The 22001-nt window shown below is 38.7% G+C and overlaps 1 protein-coding gene across 2 annotated transcripts in view; it reads left to right on the forward strand.

Moving 5' to 3' along the window:
- aacs (acetoacetyl-CoA synthetase) overlaps window positions 1–21155 on the forward strand; it is a 153838-nt gene extending 132683 nt beyond the window's left edge. The window contains exons 13-18 of one of the 2 annotated variants that reach the window (XM_072587394.1): window positions 10811–10924; window positions 12555–12680; window positions 14538–14607; window positions 16264–16322; window positions 18204–18406; window positions 19886–21155. In XM_072587394.1, the coding sequence (XP_072443495.1) occupies window positions 10811–10924; window positions 12555–12680; window positions 14538–14607; window positions 16264–16322; window positions 18204–18406; window positions 19886–20023 (710 nt within the window). In that variant the 3' untranslated portion in view covers window positions 20024–21155. Of the gene's footprint in view, window positions 1–10810; window positions 10925–12554; window positions 12681–14537; window positions 14608–16263; window positions 16335–18203; window positions 18407–19885 lie in introns of those variants that run through there. The other variant, XM_072587395.1, reaches the window with a different exon arrangement.
- The last annotated feature ends 846 nt before the right edge of the window (window positions 21156–22001 follow it).

The following is a 22001-nucleotide window of genomic DNA, read 5'->3' on the forward strand; positions in this document are numbered from 1 at the left end:
TCCTTTAAATTAAATTCACAATTTTCCTGATTTCTTAGGTTAAGACTTGTAAGCTTATAATTGTTTAAACACTGCTTGGAGAAGGAATTCCAAACAAATAAACTAATGTGAAAATATGGATTCTAGCTATATAACACACCCATCTTTATGATGTATGTATCTAGCTATTTATATATGGAAATGCTTCTATGGTGGAAAGGAGAAATGTTGAAAGGGCACATACAGCTGAGGCATTCAAATCAGTGTGGCTTATGATGGCTGAAAGAGCAAAATGGGACAGAAGGGGAAGAGTGCATGGGCAGAAGAGCATCGCATTGGGAAAAGAAAGAAAACAATGTTTAGATGTGGAATCTGCACCAGATCAAGGACTCACACAGCTTCAATTCTGTCAAAGTGCCAATACATAAAACATTAGCCTGTCTTCTCTTCCTTCACACACTGGCAGATTTACAGTTTGTTTGAGTTGTTATAGATTAATAGTTGACCTAAATTTTGAAATGTTCAGGACAAATTGATATTGTACAAAAATAATTTGTTGCATACCAAGAACCATTGCATATGTAAACTGCTTGGTAAATAGAAATATATAATATGGAGAGACAGAAAAGAAATGAAAGGGAAATTAGGAAATAAGATTTGGAACATTAGCATGACAGGGGAAGAGAGTGGCAAATAGATTGTGTTTAAGATTATAAAGAGAAATTTTGGAATATTAAGGAAAAATGGGTAAAAGTTATGAATTCACAGCAAATGTACATGATGTTTAAAATATACCAGCCATAACAAGTTAGGATCCCAAAGAGCTTGTATACAGTTCAATGCGAGGATGATGAATAACTCAGTTAATGGACTTAATGACAGTTTTATTTAAATGGAGAGGAGGCAACAATGTACCAACAAATAGTCGTCATGCGTTCCAATTTTGTGTTTGTGAACAGAGGCTTAAGATAAGCTGAAAACAAACAAATCTCTAGGAATTGATGCACTGTGCATATATACAAAGGAAATGATTTATGAAGTACTGTTAGTCAGTCATTTTGATTGAAGTTCTTGTAGACTGCAACTAGGCAAATGTGGTGAGCACAAACAATAGACATTCTGCGATTATACTGAGAAAACTAATGAAATCAAAGCTTCAGATTTAAAGAAAGCCTTTTAAATGACAGCCTTTGTTCTAAGCACAGTCTCAGATTAAAGTCATAAAGTTTGAGGTTTAATTTCCCAATCCTGAATCTCAAACATATAGGGGCAGCAGTCTTTCACGTGGGGTGAAACCATGGACATAATTTGTAGATATAACCACTTCCAAACGGACCCCACCACCAGGGATATATTTCCCTCCCCTCCCCTGTCAGCATTCCGAAAAGACCAGTCCCTCCGTGACTCCCTCGTCAGGTCCACATCACCCACTAACCCAACCTCCACTCCTGGCACCTTCCCCTGCAAAGCAAGAAATGCAAAACTTGCGCCCACACCTCCCCCCTTACTTCCCTCCAAGGCCCCAAGGGATCCTTCCATATTCGCCACAAATTCACCTGCATCTCCACATAGATCATTTACTGCATCCGCTGCACCCAATATGGCCTCCTCTATATTGGGGAGACAGGCCGCCTACTTGTGGAATGTTTCAGAGAACACCTCTGGGACACCCAGACCAACCAACCCAACCACCCCGTGGCTCAACACTTCAACTCCCCCTCCCACTCCACCAAGGACATACAGGTCCTTGGACTCCTCCATCGCCAGACCATAGCAACACGATGGCTGGAGGAGGAGCGCCTCATCTTCCGCCTAGGAACCCTCCAACCACAAGGAATGAACTCAGATTTCTCCAGTTTCCTCATTTCCCCTCCCCCCACCTTGTCTCAGTCCCAACCCTCTAATTCAGCACCACCTTCCTAACCTGCAATCTTCTTCCTGATCTCTCCGCCCCCACCCCCACTCTGGCCTATCACCTTCACCTTAACCTCCTTCCACCTATCGCTTTTCCAACACCCCTCCCCCAAGTCCCTCCTTCCTACCTTTTTATCTTAGCCTGCTTGGCACACCTTCCTCATTCCTGAAGAAGGGCTCGTGCCCGAAACGTCGATTCTCCTGCTCCTTGGATGCTGCCTGACCTGCTGTGCTTTTCCAGCAACACACTTTCAGCTCTGATCGCCAGCATCTGCATCCACTTTCTCCTAGAAGATATAACAGATCCCAAGGCACTGAAGTGCAGTGGAAATCTTAGAGTCTTGACCTACTTTTATCCCTCAACTTAAAGCACATCATCTAGGCCATTATTGTGCTTGTGGAATCTTGCTGTACAGAAATGGGCTGCCAATACTTCCTGCATTACAGCAGTGACTACATTCAGGACACCCTAAGATCGTGAAAGATAATTTATTAATACAAGATCTTTCTGAAGAACCCATGAATGCAGCAAATATGGTTTTAGAAGAAGGTAGATCTGAGATGTCTCAAACTTATTCTAGAAGTCAACTTACCAAATTATCAGAAAAAAGCCAGAGTCACATACCTAGACTTTGAAAACAGCTTAAGTACTCCTAAATGACTCCTTTTGAAAGTAAAGGTCAGTGTGTACCATTAATGTGCATTAACAACTCTTCAAAAGAAGTAAACAGCAGGTAGCTATGTTGAAGTGGTCAGTGTAAAGGGAGATAATGATAGGTAAAGAAAACGTCTGAAAAACTTGGAGATGATGCACATAGATGAATTGGCACCTCCTTATACGTTGGTTAGTTGACAGATTGCAGGAAGTTTGTGTTGGATGGCGATGGCTGTGCAAAAGAAGCAGACATTGAAGGCAGCTGAGATTTTGTAACAGGTTTGCAACGGATCGGGTTAATAACAGATGAAGTTCCATCTGGATAAATAAGCCACTGTGTACTGCGATTTACTACTGAGCCACCTGGTGGAAATTTAAGTAGGAGAAGTTTGTTTTCTAATGAATAGTGTAGACTTCCGATTCTCCCTAGCCATTGGTGCTCAACACCAGTGATTCTGGAGAAGGGTCAGTTGACCTGAAACGTTCACTCTCTGATTTCTCTCCACAGATGCTGCCAGACCTGTTGAGCTTTTCCAGCAATGTCTATTTTTGTTTCTGATTTACAGCATCCACAGTTTTTTCAGTTTTTACCAGTGGTAAGGTGATAGGTTGGCAAAGTATCTGGACCTAACTCCAGGTGTCCCTTCCCAAAGAGAGTGGTGCCAGTGGATACCCAGCTGGAAGAGGAACCACTTACAGACACCCAGGCAATATCTCCTCAGGACACTCCAGAGGTGTTTGGCTCCTGCCTGCCACCCTCAACCCTATGGAGTTCAAAGTGAGAAGGGTGAACCTCTACCTGGCAGGTTACAGAATATCTGGGCCACAAATACCTTGTCTTCACATGAGCAAGGCTCCACTATATGGCAGGATGTTTCCACCCCAGCTGCAGACACTGGGACAGCACCGAGATATGGTGGGAGAGAAAGGAAAACAAAGACCTTATGAGGGTAAAGGTGACATTTTCATTATAAATATGTTGTCACCTTTATAAATGTTTGTTTACTTTTGTCATCAGCTTTGTGAGTAAATTTTATTTTAGATGCATCGATGAGAGTGAAGTTACAATGGCTTGGCATCCTGATGTTATAATGCTGTCAGAATGATGGCTGTCCTTTCCATTGTGCCTGTACTAGCATGAAACTTTGAGGATTGACTGAAGGAGAGTGTTGGATATTATGATTGCTTCCAACTGTTTTAATGTCATCTTTTCTAAAACAGAATGAACTTTAAGGAAAGATCAAGGCATTAAGCTGCACTTGCGGTTGGGATTATACAGGGGATGCTGATTTTGACAGAGTCCAAATATTTGCAGTCAGGGAAAGAAGACTTCATGCGACACTGCTTTATTGAATGAGCTTCCAAAAGAGGTCCTTCCTGTGTCTCTGTGGCTGAGCCTCCTGCTCTGAAGAAAGCTGAAGGTGCTGTTCTGTCTGAAGCACATACTCGTGTTCTTACTCAGCAAAGTGCTGCACTTCTCAAGGATCACGTTGTTCTTCCCTTAGACTCAGTATATCCTCCAACTGTAGAGCAAAAATTCTGATGATCCCATTAGAATAAGGTGTTTCATTGCAGTTACACTAGACATGATTAAATGGCATTCTGATCTCCAACACTGGCTAAGGTACAGTGTCATTGCCCATCTCTCACTTGCACAGCATTGCATGGAAGACAAGCAATGGCTTTGCTGCATTCTTGGAAAGACAGCTGTGACTGATGGATGAGCAGACCCTGACTGATCTTGTGCAGCTGTCTGACAGACTTTCCACCAATTCCTGGGTTGGTTGAACTGGACTGTAGACGGACTCCCTGTGCTGTAAGAGTGCAGATCCCCTGACCCTGGCACGCTTCAAGTGGTCAACTCATCACGTCCAACTCCCTGGATTGATATCGAATGATGGCATTTACTTATGGTGATGTGACCTCCTGACTAAAGGCTGGTTTCTTGCACTTGACCAAGGACTCCTCCCCTCAGACTTTCAGACATGGCCTATTGGTTGAAGCACAAGCAGTATGTTTCACGTGATACAGATGTGAGATTGAAGCATGGTGCTGTGCAGCAACATTGACCAAAGACTGCTGATAACCATGACAAGTTACCTGGCTTTGTTTCTACATTAAAAGGCAAGACATGACAGAGGTTAGTGAGCCTTTTAAATTCTAAATGAGACAGCAAGTTGCAAAAAGCTGAGGTGAGGCAGTGATATTTCATATCTGGACAGTGTGGAAACAGGCCGTTCGTCCCAACAAGACCCTCCGAAGACTAACCCACCCAGATCCATTTCCCTCTGACTAATGCACCTAACACTATGGGCTATTTAGCATGGCCAATTCACCTGACTTGTACATCTTTGAATTGTGGGAGGAAAATGATGCATACACAAGGAGAATGTGTAAACTCCACACAGTCACCCAAGGTGGGGATTGAACTCAGGTCCCTGCTGCTGTGAGGCAGCAGTGCTAACCACTGAACCACCATGCCGCCCTTGTGTTTTGAGTATGCAGGTAGGTGTAAGGTGAGTGAGAGCTAAAGGAGCAAGCTAAGACCCCTGTGATACAGCCTGGTCAAATCATGATGTGGGGCCTGCCCTTGTGCTCAAAGTGTCCAGGCAATCTCATCACATCAAAAGTTGCTGGTGTGCTCCAAACTGGAGAATCGCGCGCGCGCGCGCGTGTGTGTGTGTGTGTGTGTGTGTGTGTGTGTGTGTGTGTGTGTGTGTGTGTGTGTGTGTGTGTGTGTGTGTGTGTGTGTGTGTGTGTGTGTGTGTGTGTGTGTGTGTGTGTGTGTGTTTGTGATCAATTCTGGGGGGCGTGGGAGAGTTCTGTGTAGTGGTGGTAGGCAGCAGGTATTTGCTGCCATGAAATAGAGGAGGGAAATGGTTGGGGGTGGTGAGCTGGATCCACCAGTTACCTGCTCTGCCTTTCCCTGTTGGGATTTGTTGCTGACTGGTTTCTCTCTCCCTCTCTCTCTCTCTCTCTCTCTCTGGCATGTGGAAGACCAGTCTGATGCTGCTCACTTGTGATATTCTCATCTCAAAAACGTGATTGCAGATTTTGACCTTTTTGTTTTCTTGATGTCCAGAGTCTCATTTTTCCAAATTCACCAGTGTCAACGTCATTAAGGGGTGGGGAAAGTTCAGAATGTAGGGGAGGCAGCAGGTCAAGGCCAAACAGGACAAGTGGAACAAACCTGATGCTGGGTGGCGTTGCCAAATTGGGTGAGCCTCTATTTCCAGTGATCAGACTGCAAGTGCACAGAGCTGTGACCTGATTTACACTTCAAGTGCTACAGACATGTCTTTCCCACAACATTAGATGGCTACCTTAGACTGAAAGGCAATATAGTGGTGAGCTAAGGTGATAGGCAGTGCACAAAGGAAAAACCATGCAAATGATTTAATGAGCTGAGCTCATTACTCTCCGAATAAGTCATCTCACATTTTGGAGATCGACAGGATATGTCATGAGTTAGTGAAACTGAGCTGGAAGCAATACTTTCAGATATGCCAGGGCAGCACAGACCTGGTTCAAAGTTGTGGCAGGCAGTTTTAGAATTGATTTCAGGAAGTATTTCTTTACACAGTGATCAAAAGATAACTGACGTCAAGACATTGGGCTTATTTAAGAATCTGAAGGTGTCGCAAATGACATTCAGTGGTAACTTTTGGATAAGTTGTTATTTTCTCGAGCTACGTATTGGGAAGCCAATGCCCTTTCCAATCCCTACTTCCGTGGTAAATGTAGCCCTACTCTGTAGCCCTACCACCAACACCGACCCTCTCTTCTGGTTCCAGGCCAAACTATACTATTTAAAGATCACTAAGTGGAGTACTGCAAATAATGGAACTGGAAACAGATACAGAAAAAGCCGTAAAGGTCAGGCTACATCTGCGGAGAGAGAAAAAAATTAACATTATGGCTTCGTAATCTGTATTCAGAAGTGAACAAAGTTATAAATGGAATAGGTTTGATAAGGACAATAGGAAGGTCTATGGTTGGGTCTAAAGCAGGATTGATTGAATGACAGAAAAGTTAGTCTTAGGGACAAAGAGAATGGTGATGGAGCAAGACAAAAATCAGATTTGCTGTTTACTGAAAGCAAAACAAAAATGTGGCAGGAGATTACAGTCTGAAGTTGTTGAACTGATGGCAGTAAAATGCTTAATTGGGGCTTCCATTGAACTTCACTGGAACCCAGTGCCAAGACCAGTAGCACACCTTCCCTGGGCACATCTTTTGGTTCTGTTCTTGCCTCCTCACCATTTTCTTTCGCACTGGAGGGCTATCTCTTCTGCCATTCAATTTCTCCCTCCTTTCGCTGAAACACAGATTGGCCCTTCCTCCTTGACTCACCCTTGCACGAATCCTATTATATTCTCAACCTTGCTCTGTCCTGATGGAGGGTTGCAGACTTGAATTGTTAACTTTTTTTTCTTTCTACACTGATGCTTAACCTGATGAGCATCTTGAACACTTGTTTATATTTCACACTATTTCCAGCCTCTGCATCTTGTTTGATGTCAATCTAAATGTCTGATCCCATATGCACAGTTATGAACAGTGTCTATCTTACTCATACCCTAATGCTTTTTATCTGCCTAATTTAACTTGTGTTTACTGTTCTTGAGCCAAAGCAGTGGTGTGTAAAATGTTGACCAGTTTCTGCTGTTACAGTACATCGATTACACATTGCTCTATCTTTTTGTAGAAAAAAAGACTTCACCACCCTCAGCACAGGGTAAAAGTTGATGTTTTAAAAAGAAGTGCAGGATCTGAGAGTATTCACTGAACAGAATAAATGTAGTTAATTCTGGGTTGCTAGGCTTAAGCACTATTTTATTTCAATGAAAAAGAGCAAAAGATTCTTCAGCCACAGAAATGTGGGTCAGAGGTTAATTCCCTCTGTGGATGGCAATTCAATCTGCCAAGATGTATAAGGTGGGCTTTGTAAATTTTAACAAGGCTGCAAAATGGACCATTTTACTGCCTGGAGAAAATTACCACTCCAACAAAATCTTGTTCCCTGCTTGACATGGTTGGGCCCTGAACTGAAAATTTGCAGCAGAATCCAATTCTAATTAATCCCTACAGTCATGAATCGGGACGTGGTAAGGGATGGAAATCTGTCAGGGTGAAGGATTTAATTGTACCAAAATAAAATCTTTTATCAGTTACAAGAGCTTACTTAACAGCTCAGACAAGCCAAGCCCCTCAAAGCTGCAAGATGAATCAACTGGTACATGGCTAAATCTCCTAAAAACTCATTTCATTTTCTGCTGTTAGCTTTAATCACTTTCTGTCATGCCTGATCTCCAACTCCTGGTAATAGGTTGGTCCCTATAAATTCAGAGCAGTAAATTACACCACTAAATCAATGCTTTTTTTCAGATTTAAATGATTTATGATATTACTTGACAATGTTCTATAATTAAATGAATGCAAACCAGCTAACAGTACTGGAGCATTGCTTTACGTGATTTTTCTGAAGCAAATTAAATTAATCATATGGACTGTGTGGAATGTATTGTTTGAGCTGCTGTACTGAAACCTTTCCAGGATCTGTGAGCTCGTGAATTCCCTTGTTGGGTAATTAATGCATTTTCAATACACTGATAAATGGTTGTTCTTTTGGCATGGTTACATTTGTTTTTATAATTTGTGCTAATCATGTTTGCATCATTTTGTTAACTCTGGGAAATAATAGTTTTCCACAGGGATGATGATATAAACAGTTACTGCACGACTTTTTTTTTACCTTATTTGGAAATGTGCATTACAATGGATACTGTAGATTTGTTGGGAAAATTTATTTAGTTTTTTTTATGATGTCGCACACAGAATTCAGTTCTTAAGGTTTATTGAAGGCTGAAGCTTATGTTGACTATGACGTAATCATATTCATATCACTGGAAATTGCTATCTAGCTTTATGCTAGTTTTCACAATCAGTTGCTGAATAATATTCAGAAACCTACTTTGTGGTCAGTGAGATTAATTAAGTAAATTCAACAAAGATGCAGTAATTGATGAGCCATTGATAGTGGCAGTTCTCTTTTTTGTGATGCTGCATAAACCTCTGGCGTCACTGTAATCCAAATGAGACCTCCAAAGCACATAGCTGATTGAAGGCTGCTCAGTCCAATTTCCATCACAAATAAATTGTACCTCCTTAAAATGTGATATATTCTCTGTCAATTCAGAGATTTGAATGGTTGTGTCAATCCAAATCAGATCAGAGCCGTTATTTATTTGTTCAACTTATACTTTGTGTTGTGTAATAGAATATTTGATTTTGTCTCGATGTGATAGATAGTTCAACAGTTTCTTTAATTGTGGTATCCTTTGATCTTCCTCTATTCCATAGTAAGATTTAAAAGTGCGAAGGACAGAATGCACATTAAACCTAAATAGTAAAATGCTAAAAATATTGCGCTTGTTTGGGTAAACAGAGTAGTAAGTACTAGATTTTGACTTATAATAAATAACAACTTAAAGGCTTACTCCCAAAAGGTATAACTATGCAGGAAACTCAACTAGCTGATCACAGTGCGTCGAGAAGATTCATTTATATGGTCACTGTAGACTATTACCTACAATATGTTTCAGCGAGTTTATTTCCTCAAAACAAGAAGTTAATTTCCAACAGCCGTTTCTCTTCTCTAATTTTCGGTTTGGAAACATTATTATGCCCTTTATAGATGTTACTGTTGAGGGTAATGATTATGCTGCTCACAGTTCTCAATAAATGATATTCCTGTAAAAGTTGTAATGTCTTTCTTGTGGCCTCGAGGTGGAATTTTTTTTTACCCTCCCATGGAGCACATCGGTTTGCTTCACAAAATATGTGGCAGGGGAGTGATAGTGACTACGACATAGTTGCTGCAGTTGGGTACCACTGTGTGGTGCCATTGTGCATATTTTGCCAGATGTGCTCACACTGTTTGTATATGAGCACTGAAATGCTCTCCATTGTGATTGATGTAATGGAAAGTAAGAGTGACAGTTGCGTTCATTGCCACAGTAAACATTATAAACTCCTTGCTATATACTGCACAGGTGAAGTCTAATAAGGAATATCTTTTACTTAATTGTGTCTTAGAAATTTTGAAATAAGGAATATTCAACCGTCTATCCAGATACACAATCTGGCTACTGAGCTACTTTGCGTGTTTGCACATTTCCTTTCACTTTTCCTTCTACTAAAAGTGGAAAACTACATATAGGGCATGATTTCATGGGCAGGAGAGCTTTCATGGGAGCCTCTGAATCTGTGCTTTAAAGAAAAAGTGCTTTAGTAACAGGAATTGGTGGAGACTTAACAGGTAGAACCAAGGCCGTTCTGATGTCTATAAATGAATATACAATTCTAATCAAAGGCACTGATCAGCTATCCCTGATTTATTTTCCCCTTCATTGTACCTTCCTTCGGGAAAAAACAGAAACTTGATCTCGAGATCAGTAAAACTAGTCAAAAACCAGGATGGAACTTGAGGGAATCTGGAAATGACAGAACAACCTCGATTATCCAAATGAGACAGATGGGGAGTATTTTGTTCGGATAATGTTTTTACAGGACCTTGAGATCTTGTTTGGATAATCTAAAATGCAGATAATTGATGTTCGGATAACCGAGATTGTGTTCTTCATTGGCGTAAGTCAAATTTGGAATTGGCCCAAATGAAAGCTAAACGAACACTAGATAATGGTTCAGTTTCATTCTAATTGTATTTTCCAGTTTAAGCATCAGTACCTTATAAGCCACCATGTCATCCCTGTGCTGAACAAACTCAGTTGGGCTCGAAAAACAGATTTAACCATTGTATTCCATGCCCTGCCATTTTACCTCAAAGATTCCCCAAAACACAGCAATCTTGTAAGTCTCATAATTCTAATAGGTGCAATTTAAATGCAGTAACTGTGTCATACAGCGTTAGATTCCTTGCTAATATTTGTACTAAGTACCAGAATGCACACTGACAAATGTGAAGTAGCATTTCGCTTAACGTGTTTTGCTGTATAAACTCACAACTTGAGTGTTTGTGATAGGCAAAAAAAGGAACAGCCACTCTGTGATCATTTTCCATAAGAAGTAAGAGCTGTTCGTAGTGTTTTCAATGTTGTGTTTGTGGGTAGGAGCAGAATACCTGCAATGAAGAAGTAGGGCTTCAGATCTTAATAGGAGGAAATTCATTTTGAGTTATACAACATTTATGACTCTTGGAGGGACAAATGGTAAGTTCATTCTCTGTCCTTTTTTCTACAGGTGGTACAGACATCATTTCATGTTTCATGGGCCAGAACTTCACCATCCCAGTCTACAGAGGAGAGATACAAGCAAGGAATCTGGGAATGGGTGTGGAAATTTGGAATGACGAAGGTTAGTGCAGAGACTTTATTATAATTTATTCCACCTTTTGGTCACATCATCTGTTCCTTTCATGTTGATGCCCTGTGCGCACTTGATGATTATTTGAGGTGGTGAGATGGTGAAGCATTGCAACTTGGTCAGGTGGGACTAACTGGACTATGAAATTCTGAATTTATGACTGTGGCTGCTGGAACTTCAGAAAATTTGAAGCGAGTGTACATGGGAAAGCCTAAAATGTCTCGAGTGTTTCCTTAAAATAACATTGGCACACTTGCCTGTGTTGAGCCACTGTTTGGCCATTGATCTCTGGATAGAGATTTTGACTCTAAATCTTTAAGGTTCCAGGTTCAAATCTCACTCCTGGATCCTGGAGTGCAAAAATCAAGGCTGACAATTCAGGTCAGTACTGATAATATACCAAATTATTTTAAAAATTGCTACCCACACCTTGTTCCACCTACTTGCCTGTTGCTTCCCTCCTCACTGATTATATATTGGTTCACCCTCTCACAATAAATTGAATTGAAATTCATCAGCCTGGTCTTCAAATTCCCCTTTGTATCTTTGCAACTATCTCTAGCCTGGATCCCTCCCCATTTTATTTCTCTACCTCAGGCCCCCATTGCATCTTGTCTCCTTCTGCCCATCTTTCGTTCTGGAACAATAAACCAATTAAGCTCTGCTTATGGAACTCCAGAAACCCCTGCATCTCAATCTTCCTGCTTACCTTTACAGTCCTTTCAGCAACTTAAGACTAAGGCCAGTAGTTTGGTTGCCTCATTTAGTCTTTTCACAAAGGCTCATGTTTGCTTATTTATTTGTCCCAGACCATAGCTTACCCGAAAGCTCCTTCACTCGTTTTCTCTCATTCACAAAAGCAGTTCACTTTTTAAAAGAATATAATTTCCACTTCCCCCATCCAAACTTTTTTCTCCAATTTTGAGTTCAAAGACACTAAATCCTTGCTGAACCTCACAGTCCATTCTGTGCTATTTTCCCCAATTCAAGATGATTTTTTTTTCTTCTCTTCCAATTAGATGCTGGCATTCACTTTTTTAATTCCTCTCCCCTTGTTAATACTTGCATTCTGCTCATCTCCCACTGGTAAGCCCCTCCCATTTAATCACTGTAGCTGACTTGGACAGCATGTTACTGTTGTTTTTAACTCTCGAATGCCATTGTAAGTGAGAATCCCTTATTAAGGGAGAACTGGTCTTCATCCCCCCCTCTTTCCCCCCCCCCCCCCCCCCCCCCCCCCCCCCCCCCGCCCTGTCCTCATAATTACATTGTTGATGATAGTCATTACTGACTCATGCTGCAGCAGTTGTGTTTCATTATTTTGCTGATAGTTGTATGGCAAAAGTGGCTAATTAAAATTATTTTTTCCTGTTGGCAATCTCTGGATTGTTCTTTCCATTTCTTCACTGATGAGCTGTCTGGTTCTGCTTCACCAAAAGGCAATGAATGTAATATGGAGCACTGTAACATTAAGTGGTAGGATGTATGCAGTTGACACAATGAGTAGTTGAGAGTAATGAATATTTATATATGGTCTTGAGCTTACAGGAAGTTACCAGAAAACAGAATAATAAACTGGAAGGATGGAAATGTTGTCTTGTTTTATTTCTTTTCTTCATAGGGAATGTTCTGTGGGGGGAAAGTGGAGAGTTGGTGTGCACTACACCCATTCCGTGTCAGCCTACACATTTTTGGAATGATGAAAGTGGTATCAAATACCACAAGGCATACTTTGCTAAATTCCCAGGTATGTGCAGAACACTTGAAAATACCTTTTGCCTGCATTACAACAGTGACTAAGTTTCTGAAATGTAAATGACTGTGAAATCTTCCTATTACATTTTCTATGTCTTAAAGCAATGTAAACGCAAGCTCTTACTTAATTTTGGAGTGTTCACATTGCTCCAGAATTTACAGCATTTTAATCTTTTAAATCAGGCAAATGTTTTTGTTTGGTTATGGGACGGAGGATTTAGTGATGACTTTTTGGCCAAATTTTAAAGTCATGGTAAAACAATTAAATTAGCTTGGGTAGGTCATATGTTCATTTGATTCATGCCAAGTGTAATGTAAATAAAAAGGACTAAAAATTAAAATGATTTTATTTATTCCATATTCTGTTGTACACATTGAACAGTTGAATGTAGGAACACATAATGTTCTTTGTGAAAGTTTGCTTACCTTATCCCATAAAAGAAGTAATTGTACAAATCTAAACAATTCCACCTACCCTATGATTTTCACTCAACAACTTGCGTTGCGTACCCAGGAGCAGTATGTCTATCCTACTGTTAAGAGTTACACTCTACAATCAATCTCTAAAGAACATATCTTCAGCAAATCTTCAAATTTCTTATGGTTCCAAATGGCTAGAGAATATTCTGACTCAAAATTAAAATCCATATCCAAAAGATATTTACTATCCTCTGAACTGTGTCAAATCTTGACTATTTTTTTTCTTTATGTTTTGCATTCCATAAGCAGTAACTTTGCAAATTATTTAGAACTTTGTTTAATTCAATGATGAGTCTTGTTACAGTTGATGCCAGCTTTTAGACTTTAATTTGTCTATTACCATTTTACTGTGACTGTTGGATGAATTTCTGGTGGAAACAAAACTTGCATTGATCTAATTCTCATCACATTTTGTTGGGAACATGGTTGCAAGTTTTGTATTTTTTTAACCTTGGAGTTTTCTCTGACATGCAGTCTGTTGCTCTGCATGCCTATTAAACAAGGCTGTTGAATCACATTCTTTGGTAATTTCTGGTCTGTCTAATAACCACAATTATTGAATGCTCTTCTGCAATGTTTCCAAGTTGCTAAGTCAGTTTTGTGCTAATTCTCAGGATGATGCTTTATTTACTAAATGAGAATAATCTGAGGCAATCATTAATTGCCACATGTAACTAGCATAATCACTCTGAAGGATCATTAGAATTACAAGTGCTTAGGATTTATGGAGCATGTCTGATGACATTCTGCTAAATATGAATTCAGACCCCACTTGATTATACAGCAAATAAAATGGCAGTTGACTAAATTATAATTTTAATGCCCTCCCACCCTTTAGATATTATATGTATGAAATATACTATTGGATACATACTTGGTGCTATTTTTCTTGGTGCAAATCAGATCAATGTATCGTACATTGAACACTGATGGTTTTCATTCATGTGTCAATTTATTATTTTAAGTCTCTTAATATTTATTAATAAATGTATAGCCACACTCAATTAACAAATTACTTATTGGCTGTGGAAGTGTCATTTGATGCATATAAAATATGTTGCTGTAAACAAGCACAGTTGTGGCATTTTTTGTTTATTTGACTATTTAGAGATTCATGCAGAGATCTGATTGTATCAATTTTACTAAAGAGTAATATGGCCAGATGTGGACTTTTGATTTTTCTTGCTCTGGTTTGGACAGAAAGAATTAAAAGTGCTCAACTTCTGATGTTACATTCATTTGCAATAATGAAGGCTTTTGAGTAGCTCCATACTTTAATAATTTGTTGCCACATATGTATGATGATAGTATGAAAAACACTACAACTGCTACATTTATCATAATAGTTGTTACTAATGTCCACACTTAGGAGTTTGGGCCCATGGTGACTATGCCAAAATAAATCCAAAGACTGGAGGAATTGTAATGCTTGGTCGAAGGTGAGTTTGAGAAGTTTTAAATGCAGTCCAGAAATATAACAACTTCACATGTATATACAGTCATGTATTAAGCTGCCAGGTAATAATTCTATCTTAAGCATACATAATGCATAGCATCAGACGTAGAAATAACACTACCCATCTACAAAGTGTGGCATCTTTCTTTTTATACAACATTTTTGTGGATGTTTGTTAATGATTAAGCCCAAACTAGAACTATTTCTTAAACTGTGTGTGTGTATGGTCACAGTTTGATCAATCAGACCATCCGATTGGTTGTTTTTCAAGTGCTTTGTTATCATGGGCTCAGCATAGTAACCGACACTAGATTGGTTCCTACCCAAGTGGCCAGAGGATAATTCTGGAGAAACATCCAGTCTGCAATGGGAGAGCGCCTAAGTCTCTGTCTCCCTCCTGTATGAAGAAATAACAGAAAATTTCCGGGTAGCTGTTCTTGTTCAATATTTTCCTGTGACTGGCTCAAATTCCCTTGTTGAAAGGCAAAAGGGGGCAAATTCATTTTCAAAGGCACCGAAAAGCCAAGTCTTCAGCCAGTCAATAAAAGCTTAAGACTGTATATTCACAACTTTGTAAACTTTTCCTGCCTCTTTATTTGTTGGCTATTCCTTTTGACATTTTAAAACTTGTCACTCACCTCCTTCCCTCTCCTCTTGCAGCCTTTCCTTTGCCAATCTCACTGCCTCCATTTATTAGTAAGCCTATCAGTAGCAAATGCAGTTGAGAAATAGCCTGTGATTGGAGGATAGCTCCTCAAAATTCTGCCTCAGCCATGTATGGGGATTGCTGTACTCTGACCATCACTTATGACAGATGCCTAAACTCAGATCCCATCCCCCTAAAGACATGGTCCCCAGAGAGAAGCACTATGCACAATTCCCTTTCTTGAGCCCTGCTTAGCCTAACGGCTTACTGTTATGATTATGGTCACATATTTTTAAGCCAATGTTCTGAACCACTGACATTAGAATCAGAGCAAATACAAACTTGCCATTGTACACAACACAGGGCTGCTTGTCAAAGGAGCCTTCAATTGGGATAAAGCTTGACTTTAGTTCTATCACCTAGTTCCTTGAAATGTGAACATCTTTAATTATACATATTGCATGGTAAGATGCAAGACCAACACAGATTCTTTTTAGTTAATTAAAATTGCATTACTGACCATCTTACCATGCCAACAATCGAAGGCAATAGACAATTCCTATTTGACTTAAAGTCGAAGACTGGATCTGACCTTAACAATTTTAGCAACACTCCGTTGTTTGAGAAATGCAGCATTTTGTAATAGACCTAAGAGTGTCAATTCATTTTAGCTGATAATAAACTAATCTGTTAGACTCAGAGTATAAACTAAACATAAAATTGCCATCAATTAATGTTGGTGGATGTAATAGATTGAAAATTTCCAAATCTCTGATCCAGTTTAAAATATCCATTTCTTTCTACCTGATTCCATCACTTGCCTTATTAGGATTCTTGACCCTGAAACAATTCTAGTGACATATCCTAGAAACAATGATGAAGAATCACTTGGTAATTTGTGCCCTATCCTACAAAATTACTCGTGATAAAAGCTGTTTTTTATTTTACCTTGTTCAAGGTAAAGTGCTCTAAATGTGTTTCCTCTTTCTACAGTGATGGCACTTTGAATCCAAATGGAGTGAGATTTGGAAGCTCTGAAATCTACCATATTGGTAATGTTTAAAGTATGGAAGTCTGATGCAATTTTTTTTCCAATAATTGAATATTTTTAAACAACCTTTTCATTGAATGCATTTGAATTCCAGTATAGAGCTTAATGGCCATTTTAGTTCCTGATTACTTGGTTCAAATTTGCTTCTTTTCCAACATTTTTGGATGTAATGGTGTCGAAAGATAAAGTCTTTTTTCTCTTTGGTATTGAAGTTGTATTTCAGTTAGCTAGTGCTTTTATCCTTTTATCTGCCGTGGGTTAAGATAGGCAGTCCAGAAGGAAGCTGGTTTGAAATCTTTGGCAACGTAATGGTGTGATTTCTCTCTTGGATATGAAACTGGTTCTGCAGATTGGCTGTGCATAATTAAAATTGCTCAAATGTTACATTTCTGTTCATTTCATTGCTTAATGACAGTGGTACAGAGGACAACAGACGTTTTCTTATTCCATTAAATAGTAAATAATCTAAAGATAGAAAAAAAATTCAAAAACAGACTTTGTCAGGAATATGTCACACTGAGTATATAAGTAGGAAGGGTTTAGAGGGATATAGGCCAAATGCAGGCAAATGGGTTTGGATTAATTTAGGATATCTGGTTGGCCTGGATGAGTTGGAATAAAGTGTCTGTTTGCAAGCTGTACATCTCTATTTAACAAGGAGCAGGGAGGATTGCAGTGAGTGGCATACATGGATGATCAGAAAGCCATTGATAAGGCGACCATATAAGAAACTTGTGACAAAGGTGTGTGGAGTCAGGGTCCAAGATGCAGAATACATTGAAAGTACAGTAACCATTAGGTAGGAGTTAAAGGAAGTTTCTCAGCTTGGCGAAGTGGAAAGTAATGCCACACAAGGGTCTGTACTTTGGACCGGTCCTGTTCATAAGTTATTTTGGCTCAGCAATATATGTCTTGCAGGTGATACTGAAATGGGGTGATGGTGACTAAGAAAGCCTGTATCAAAATACAGGAAGATGTAATCAAACTTGCTGATTGGATAGATAATGATGAATTAGATTATATCTAGCAACATGTAACATCCTACATTATTGATCAGAATAAGCCTCTCACTACTTAAAAGGTCTGAAACTAAATAGAATATAAGACTCAAAGAATTAAGTAAAATCCATAAATTGTGAAACGCAGCAATGGAATTGATAAAGCACGAACATGAGGGAAAGGAAGAGATGATTAAAGTAGGAAGAGGCTGCAGAGAAATGTAAAACCTAAAATAAGCCAGTCGGTCTGATTGGCCTGTTTCCTGTATTGCAGATATGTATACACATATATCTGTTTATGCTGTTTATCTGGGGTTTCTGACAATCATTTGCAAGTTATGGGTTGGGGTTCGAAGAAATTCTTACCCTATGACTCCTGATGTTGGGGTTAGCAATATTGTTGGAAATGAAAATGTTGGATAGTGCAGTAAATGTATTGTTTTCCAAATCCCTGAATTTATGATACCTTGGAAATGGAAAGTTCACTAAAGTGTGAAGTGTGCGCGATGAAGATGAGTTTTTATTTTTTTTTGCAAGCACAACACAGTAATATCAGTCACATTAAAAGTTAAGACATATCTCATGTGAAGCCATGGTGGGTAATGTTACAACAGTCCTGTTCTCTCAACTTTAAATCATCTGTACAAAGTCTTCATTTTTGGGGCTTGAAGGAGCAAGTTTCAAAAATAAGAAACAATCAGTCCGATTTTGCTGTTTCTCACTCCTAACATAGGAATTGAAATGCGCAACATAGCTACATTGTACAGCTTTTGGAATGCTTAACAAATCTTTTATATGGTAGCTAAGATGTCCATCCATTGGAAAAACCAACATCTATTTCTTTTTCCCTGTCTGAAAGAAACTTCTGTCATTTTGTCTTCCAGTTGAAGCTTTTGAGGAGGTTATGGACAGTCTGTGTGTCCCACAGTACAACAAGGATGGTGAAGAAAGAGTCATTCTTTTCTTGAAAATGGCCAACAATCAGGTTTTTACAGCGAATCTGGTGAAGAGGATACGCTATGCCATACGGGTGGCTTTATCAGCTCGACACGTACCTGCCTTTATCCTGGAAACTAAAGACATTCCAGTAAGTCAGTGCACCTTTTGTGTAGCTTTATATAGTCTCCTTCAAACAAACTATTTCCTGTTATGTATGAAGTCACCGTTGGGTGACTATAGAGATAGATATGGTTTTGTGGGATGGTTCAAAGCAGCATTTCCACTTCCATCATATTCTGGTTTATTTTTGACTGAAACATAATTAATGTTAACAAAGGACTGAAAATGTTATCATTGAATTTCAATTGATCCCATTTTGTTAAACTAGCAGTTTATTAAAAAATAAAAATTGAAATTGCTCAGCTGCTATACGTAGTATTTAAAATAGAAGATTGTAGAGGCAGCTTTTGTTTTCTAGCATTTTCATTTAAATTTCAATCAGCATCTGTGAGGCAAACGGAGTTGTACAAAGATGACCCTTCGTTAGAACTGTTTGACTTGATGGGCTCATTGTCGACATAAGGCCAATATTTATTTTCATCAATTTGCTTGAGGAATAAGGAGTTGACCATGAATATATCTGTATGGTCCCTGAATAATAGAAGTGGAAATCTATTTTTAATAGCCATCACGGATGGTTTCCTCAGATCCTTTACATTAGTTTATAGATTGCTTTCAAGCCATTAGTTTATGTTGATGTAAATAACGTTTCAGATTGGCATAAATCCTCAGAGATTAACTCTTTGAATTAGCCTTCAGTATTTCTTCAGAAGATCCAGGTCAATTCAGTATTATAATCACCTGGGTAACTTGGAGCAATAAGCTCAATGAAACTGATCTGCATTTATTATAACTTATTTAAAATTGGCCAAATATTTTTTTAAAAAAAACCTCAAATCAATTTATATGGAACTATTTCAGTTTGTTATTTCAGTAATTAAAGCCTTCCTTTCAAAATTGAAATTGCAATTTTTGTGCTCTCTATTTTGTTACACTTACAATTGGTACTTCACTTATCATTTAAAATGATCTGAATTCTGTGAAATAAATTGTTTAACTATAATTCGAATAAAATTTAGAACTTTTACTGGAACACTAATATTAAATCAGGTGATAAAATATAGTCTAAAGTTTTCGCGTAGAATAGAGCATACCTATATCAACAATAAATATCAAAGAAAATAAACCTGGTATGGAACAGATGTGTATTTGTTACAATTCCATGGAACTATAAAGACGTTTCTATGTCAGCTGATTACAGGACAATTTTAAAAAGTTTTTTTTTACAATCCTTAGCAGCAAGAGAGAACATTAATTTTTCACAAAGATTGAGCAATGATGAGTGCCTACATGCCTCCATTTAGACGTGTATCATGCTTTGTCATACCAGAATCATATGGTACTCACTGCCACAGTTATGTACTATGTATCATCTCAAACAAGTACTTACAGTACAGGATTTATTACTTAATCCTGAATGACTTGATGCAAAGTGGACTGACCCATCATAAATAGACAGAAACAGAAGGACAAACTGTTCTCATATCCCTTATTTTTCCATCTGTAGTACACTATTAGTGGAAAGAAAGTAGAAGTGGCAGTGAAGCAGGTTATCGCTGGCAAGGACGTGAAGCAGCGGAGTGCCTTCTCCAATCCAGATTCTCTTGACTTTTACAAGAACATTCCTGAACTCCAGAACTTCTGAATGTTTTATGTATATATATATATATGCAAAGTAATTTTTATTTAACAGAATAGCAATGTTACAGGAAAGAGGTTTAATGCAGTTTTACATTTGTTTGTTTTTCTATGCTTCTTCAGTATAGAATACACTTTTAAACCTAGATTGGCAATAGTACATGTCTTACGTAGCAGCTTTATTCAAGCCTGTTACACCATCAGGATCTGGTGTAACACTGATTTTACTCTCCATTGGAATAAACAGAATGTCATTTTGTGTAGGACGTAAAACCAACTTTCCACCCAAACATATGGAATTCTTTGTATCATTTCCTGATTAAACACTCACCCATTTGATGAAGCATTTGCTTTAGAAACAAGCTTCTTAGAATGTGAGTAATTCTTTATAGACCTGAAACATCATAATGGCCAATAAAGAAACCAATATGTACCCCATATTTGATTTTTTAAATTAAATTGAACTTGATGGATAAACCTTTTTATTGAGCATCAAATTATTAATATCATGGATGAAAAGCTTTGTTTCTGTACCAGTGTTATGTGACTTTTTAAAGGAAATAATTTCATACTGTAAAGCACAGTAGACTTGCACTACAAAGTTATATGTTGCATACCATTTGGTTCATTGTGTAAGATCTCTATACCACAATGAAAGCCTGCTTTTATTTTGGAGGGTATCTTTTATCTGGAAAGGATATGTTCCCTTAACTCTGCGATGGTCATTGGCCTGAGTAAACAATGTAAAAATAAAATAAAGCGCATTGGTAGTGTCCCTGGTTTTGCCTTTTAACATTGGGAAGCTCAGAATATGTTTGAAAAACATCTGCTTGATTGTAACTTATTAAAATTATTGTATGCTGTAAGCTCACACAAAAAACAATGGCTGTGTTTGTCTTGAAATGGTTAAAGATGAGCTTACCTTTTGGAATGCCACAGGCAGTAGAGCTTGCTTGTATTGTACATTCTTTTTGGTGGTGCATGATCTTCTAATATTCGCAACTCTATCCATTTCCATGGCTACAGTTCCAATAGCTGATGTACATGATACATTTTATATTAGTTGCATATGTTTTAAATATGAATCCCTGTAAATTGTATGTTCCTTTGAAAATAAAATTTAATATTACAAACCAGGATTTTTTTCTGAATGATTTAAAGTTTATTTCATTCGTAGCTTGTCAAACACAAGTTTACTGCAGGTACAGTCGCTGGTAAGTGTCAGAAGCTACTTCTGCCTAATTTGTCAGGGGCAATGATAACCTACTACCATAACTGAAGGATACTTCTACTCCTGTGCCATTCCCCTGAAGCTATCCCTATCCCATTCTTTCTACCTCTCCCAAGTCAACCATTCCTATCCCTCTCATTCAATCCATTCAATCCTTTGCAGAAAGTGTCCTCAGACAGTGATTTAGTTTTACGTTCTGCTGTTTAATTATCTGTTCCTACTCCTTCATAGCATCATCAATTCCATTTCTCTATGTATCTCTGCACACGTCAGGCACTGCCTGCCAACTATACCTACAAATAGATGCACCCCTTAAACTGACCTTTGGCAACTACGATCTAGTCAAAACCTGACTATATTATCGCCATTTATGTCAAATCAACAAAACCTTCAATACCTATTGGTTCTGTTGGTGGAATCTTATAGGGGCCTGAATGACGTGGGCTAGAGTGAGATTTGGGGCATGAAGTCCAGCGAGGCTTATCTTGAGATGGGAGCAACTCACTTCATTTTATGCTTTTTGACAAGCAGCGTGGTGGATTTCTTAGGCAGAAGTGAGTTGGCAGTTAAAAGGGTGGTTGTTTTGTTTATGCCTCCACTTGTCTCATTAATATTCAGATTTCTATGTTATCAAAGTTACCATCAAACTGAATGTCAAGAACAATCTAACGAGCCCCACCACCCTGTGGCCGACCACTTCAACTCCCCTTCCCACTTTCCCCAAGGACATGCAAATCCTGGGCTGTCTCCACCG

The sequence above is a fragment of the Chiloscyllium punctatum genome, chromosome 17, assembly GCF_047496795.1.
Source record: "Chiloscyllium punctatum isolate Juve2018m chromosome 17, sChiPun1.3, whole genome shotgun sequence".
Lineage (NCBI taxonomy): Eukaryota > Metazoa > Chordata > Chondrichthyes > Orectolobiformes > Hemiscylliidae > Chiloscyllium > Chiloscyllium punctatum.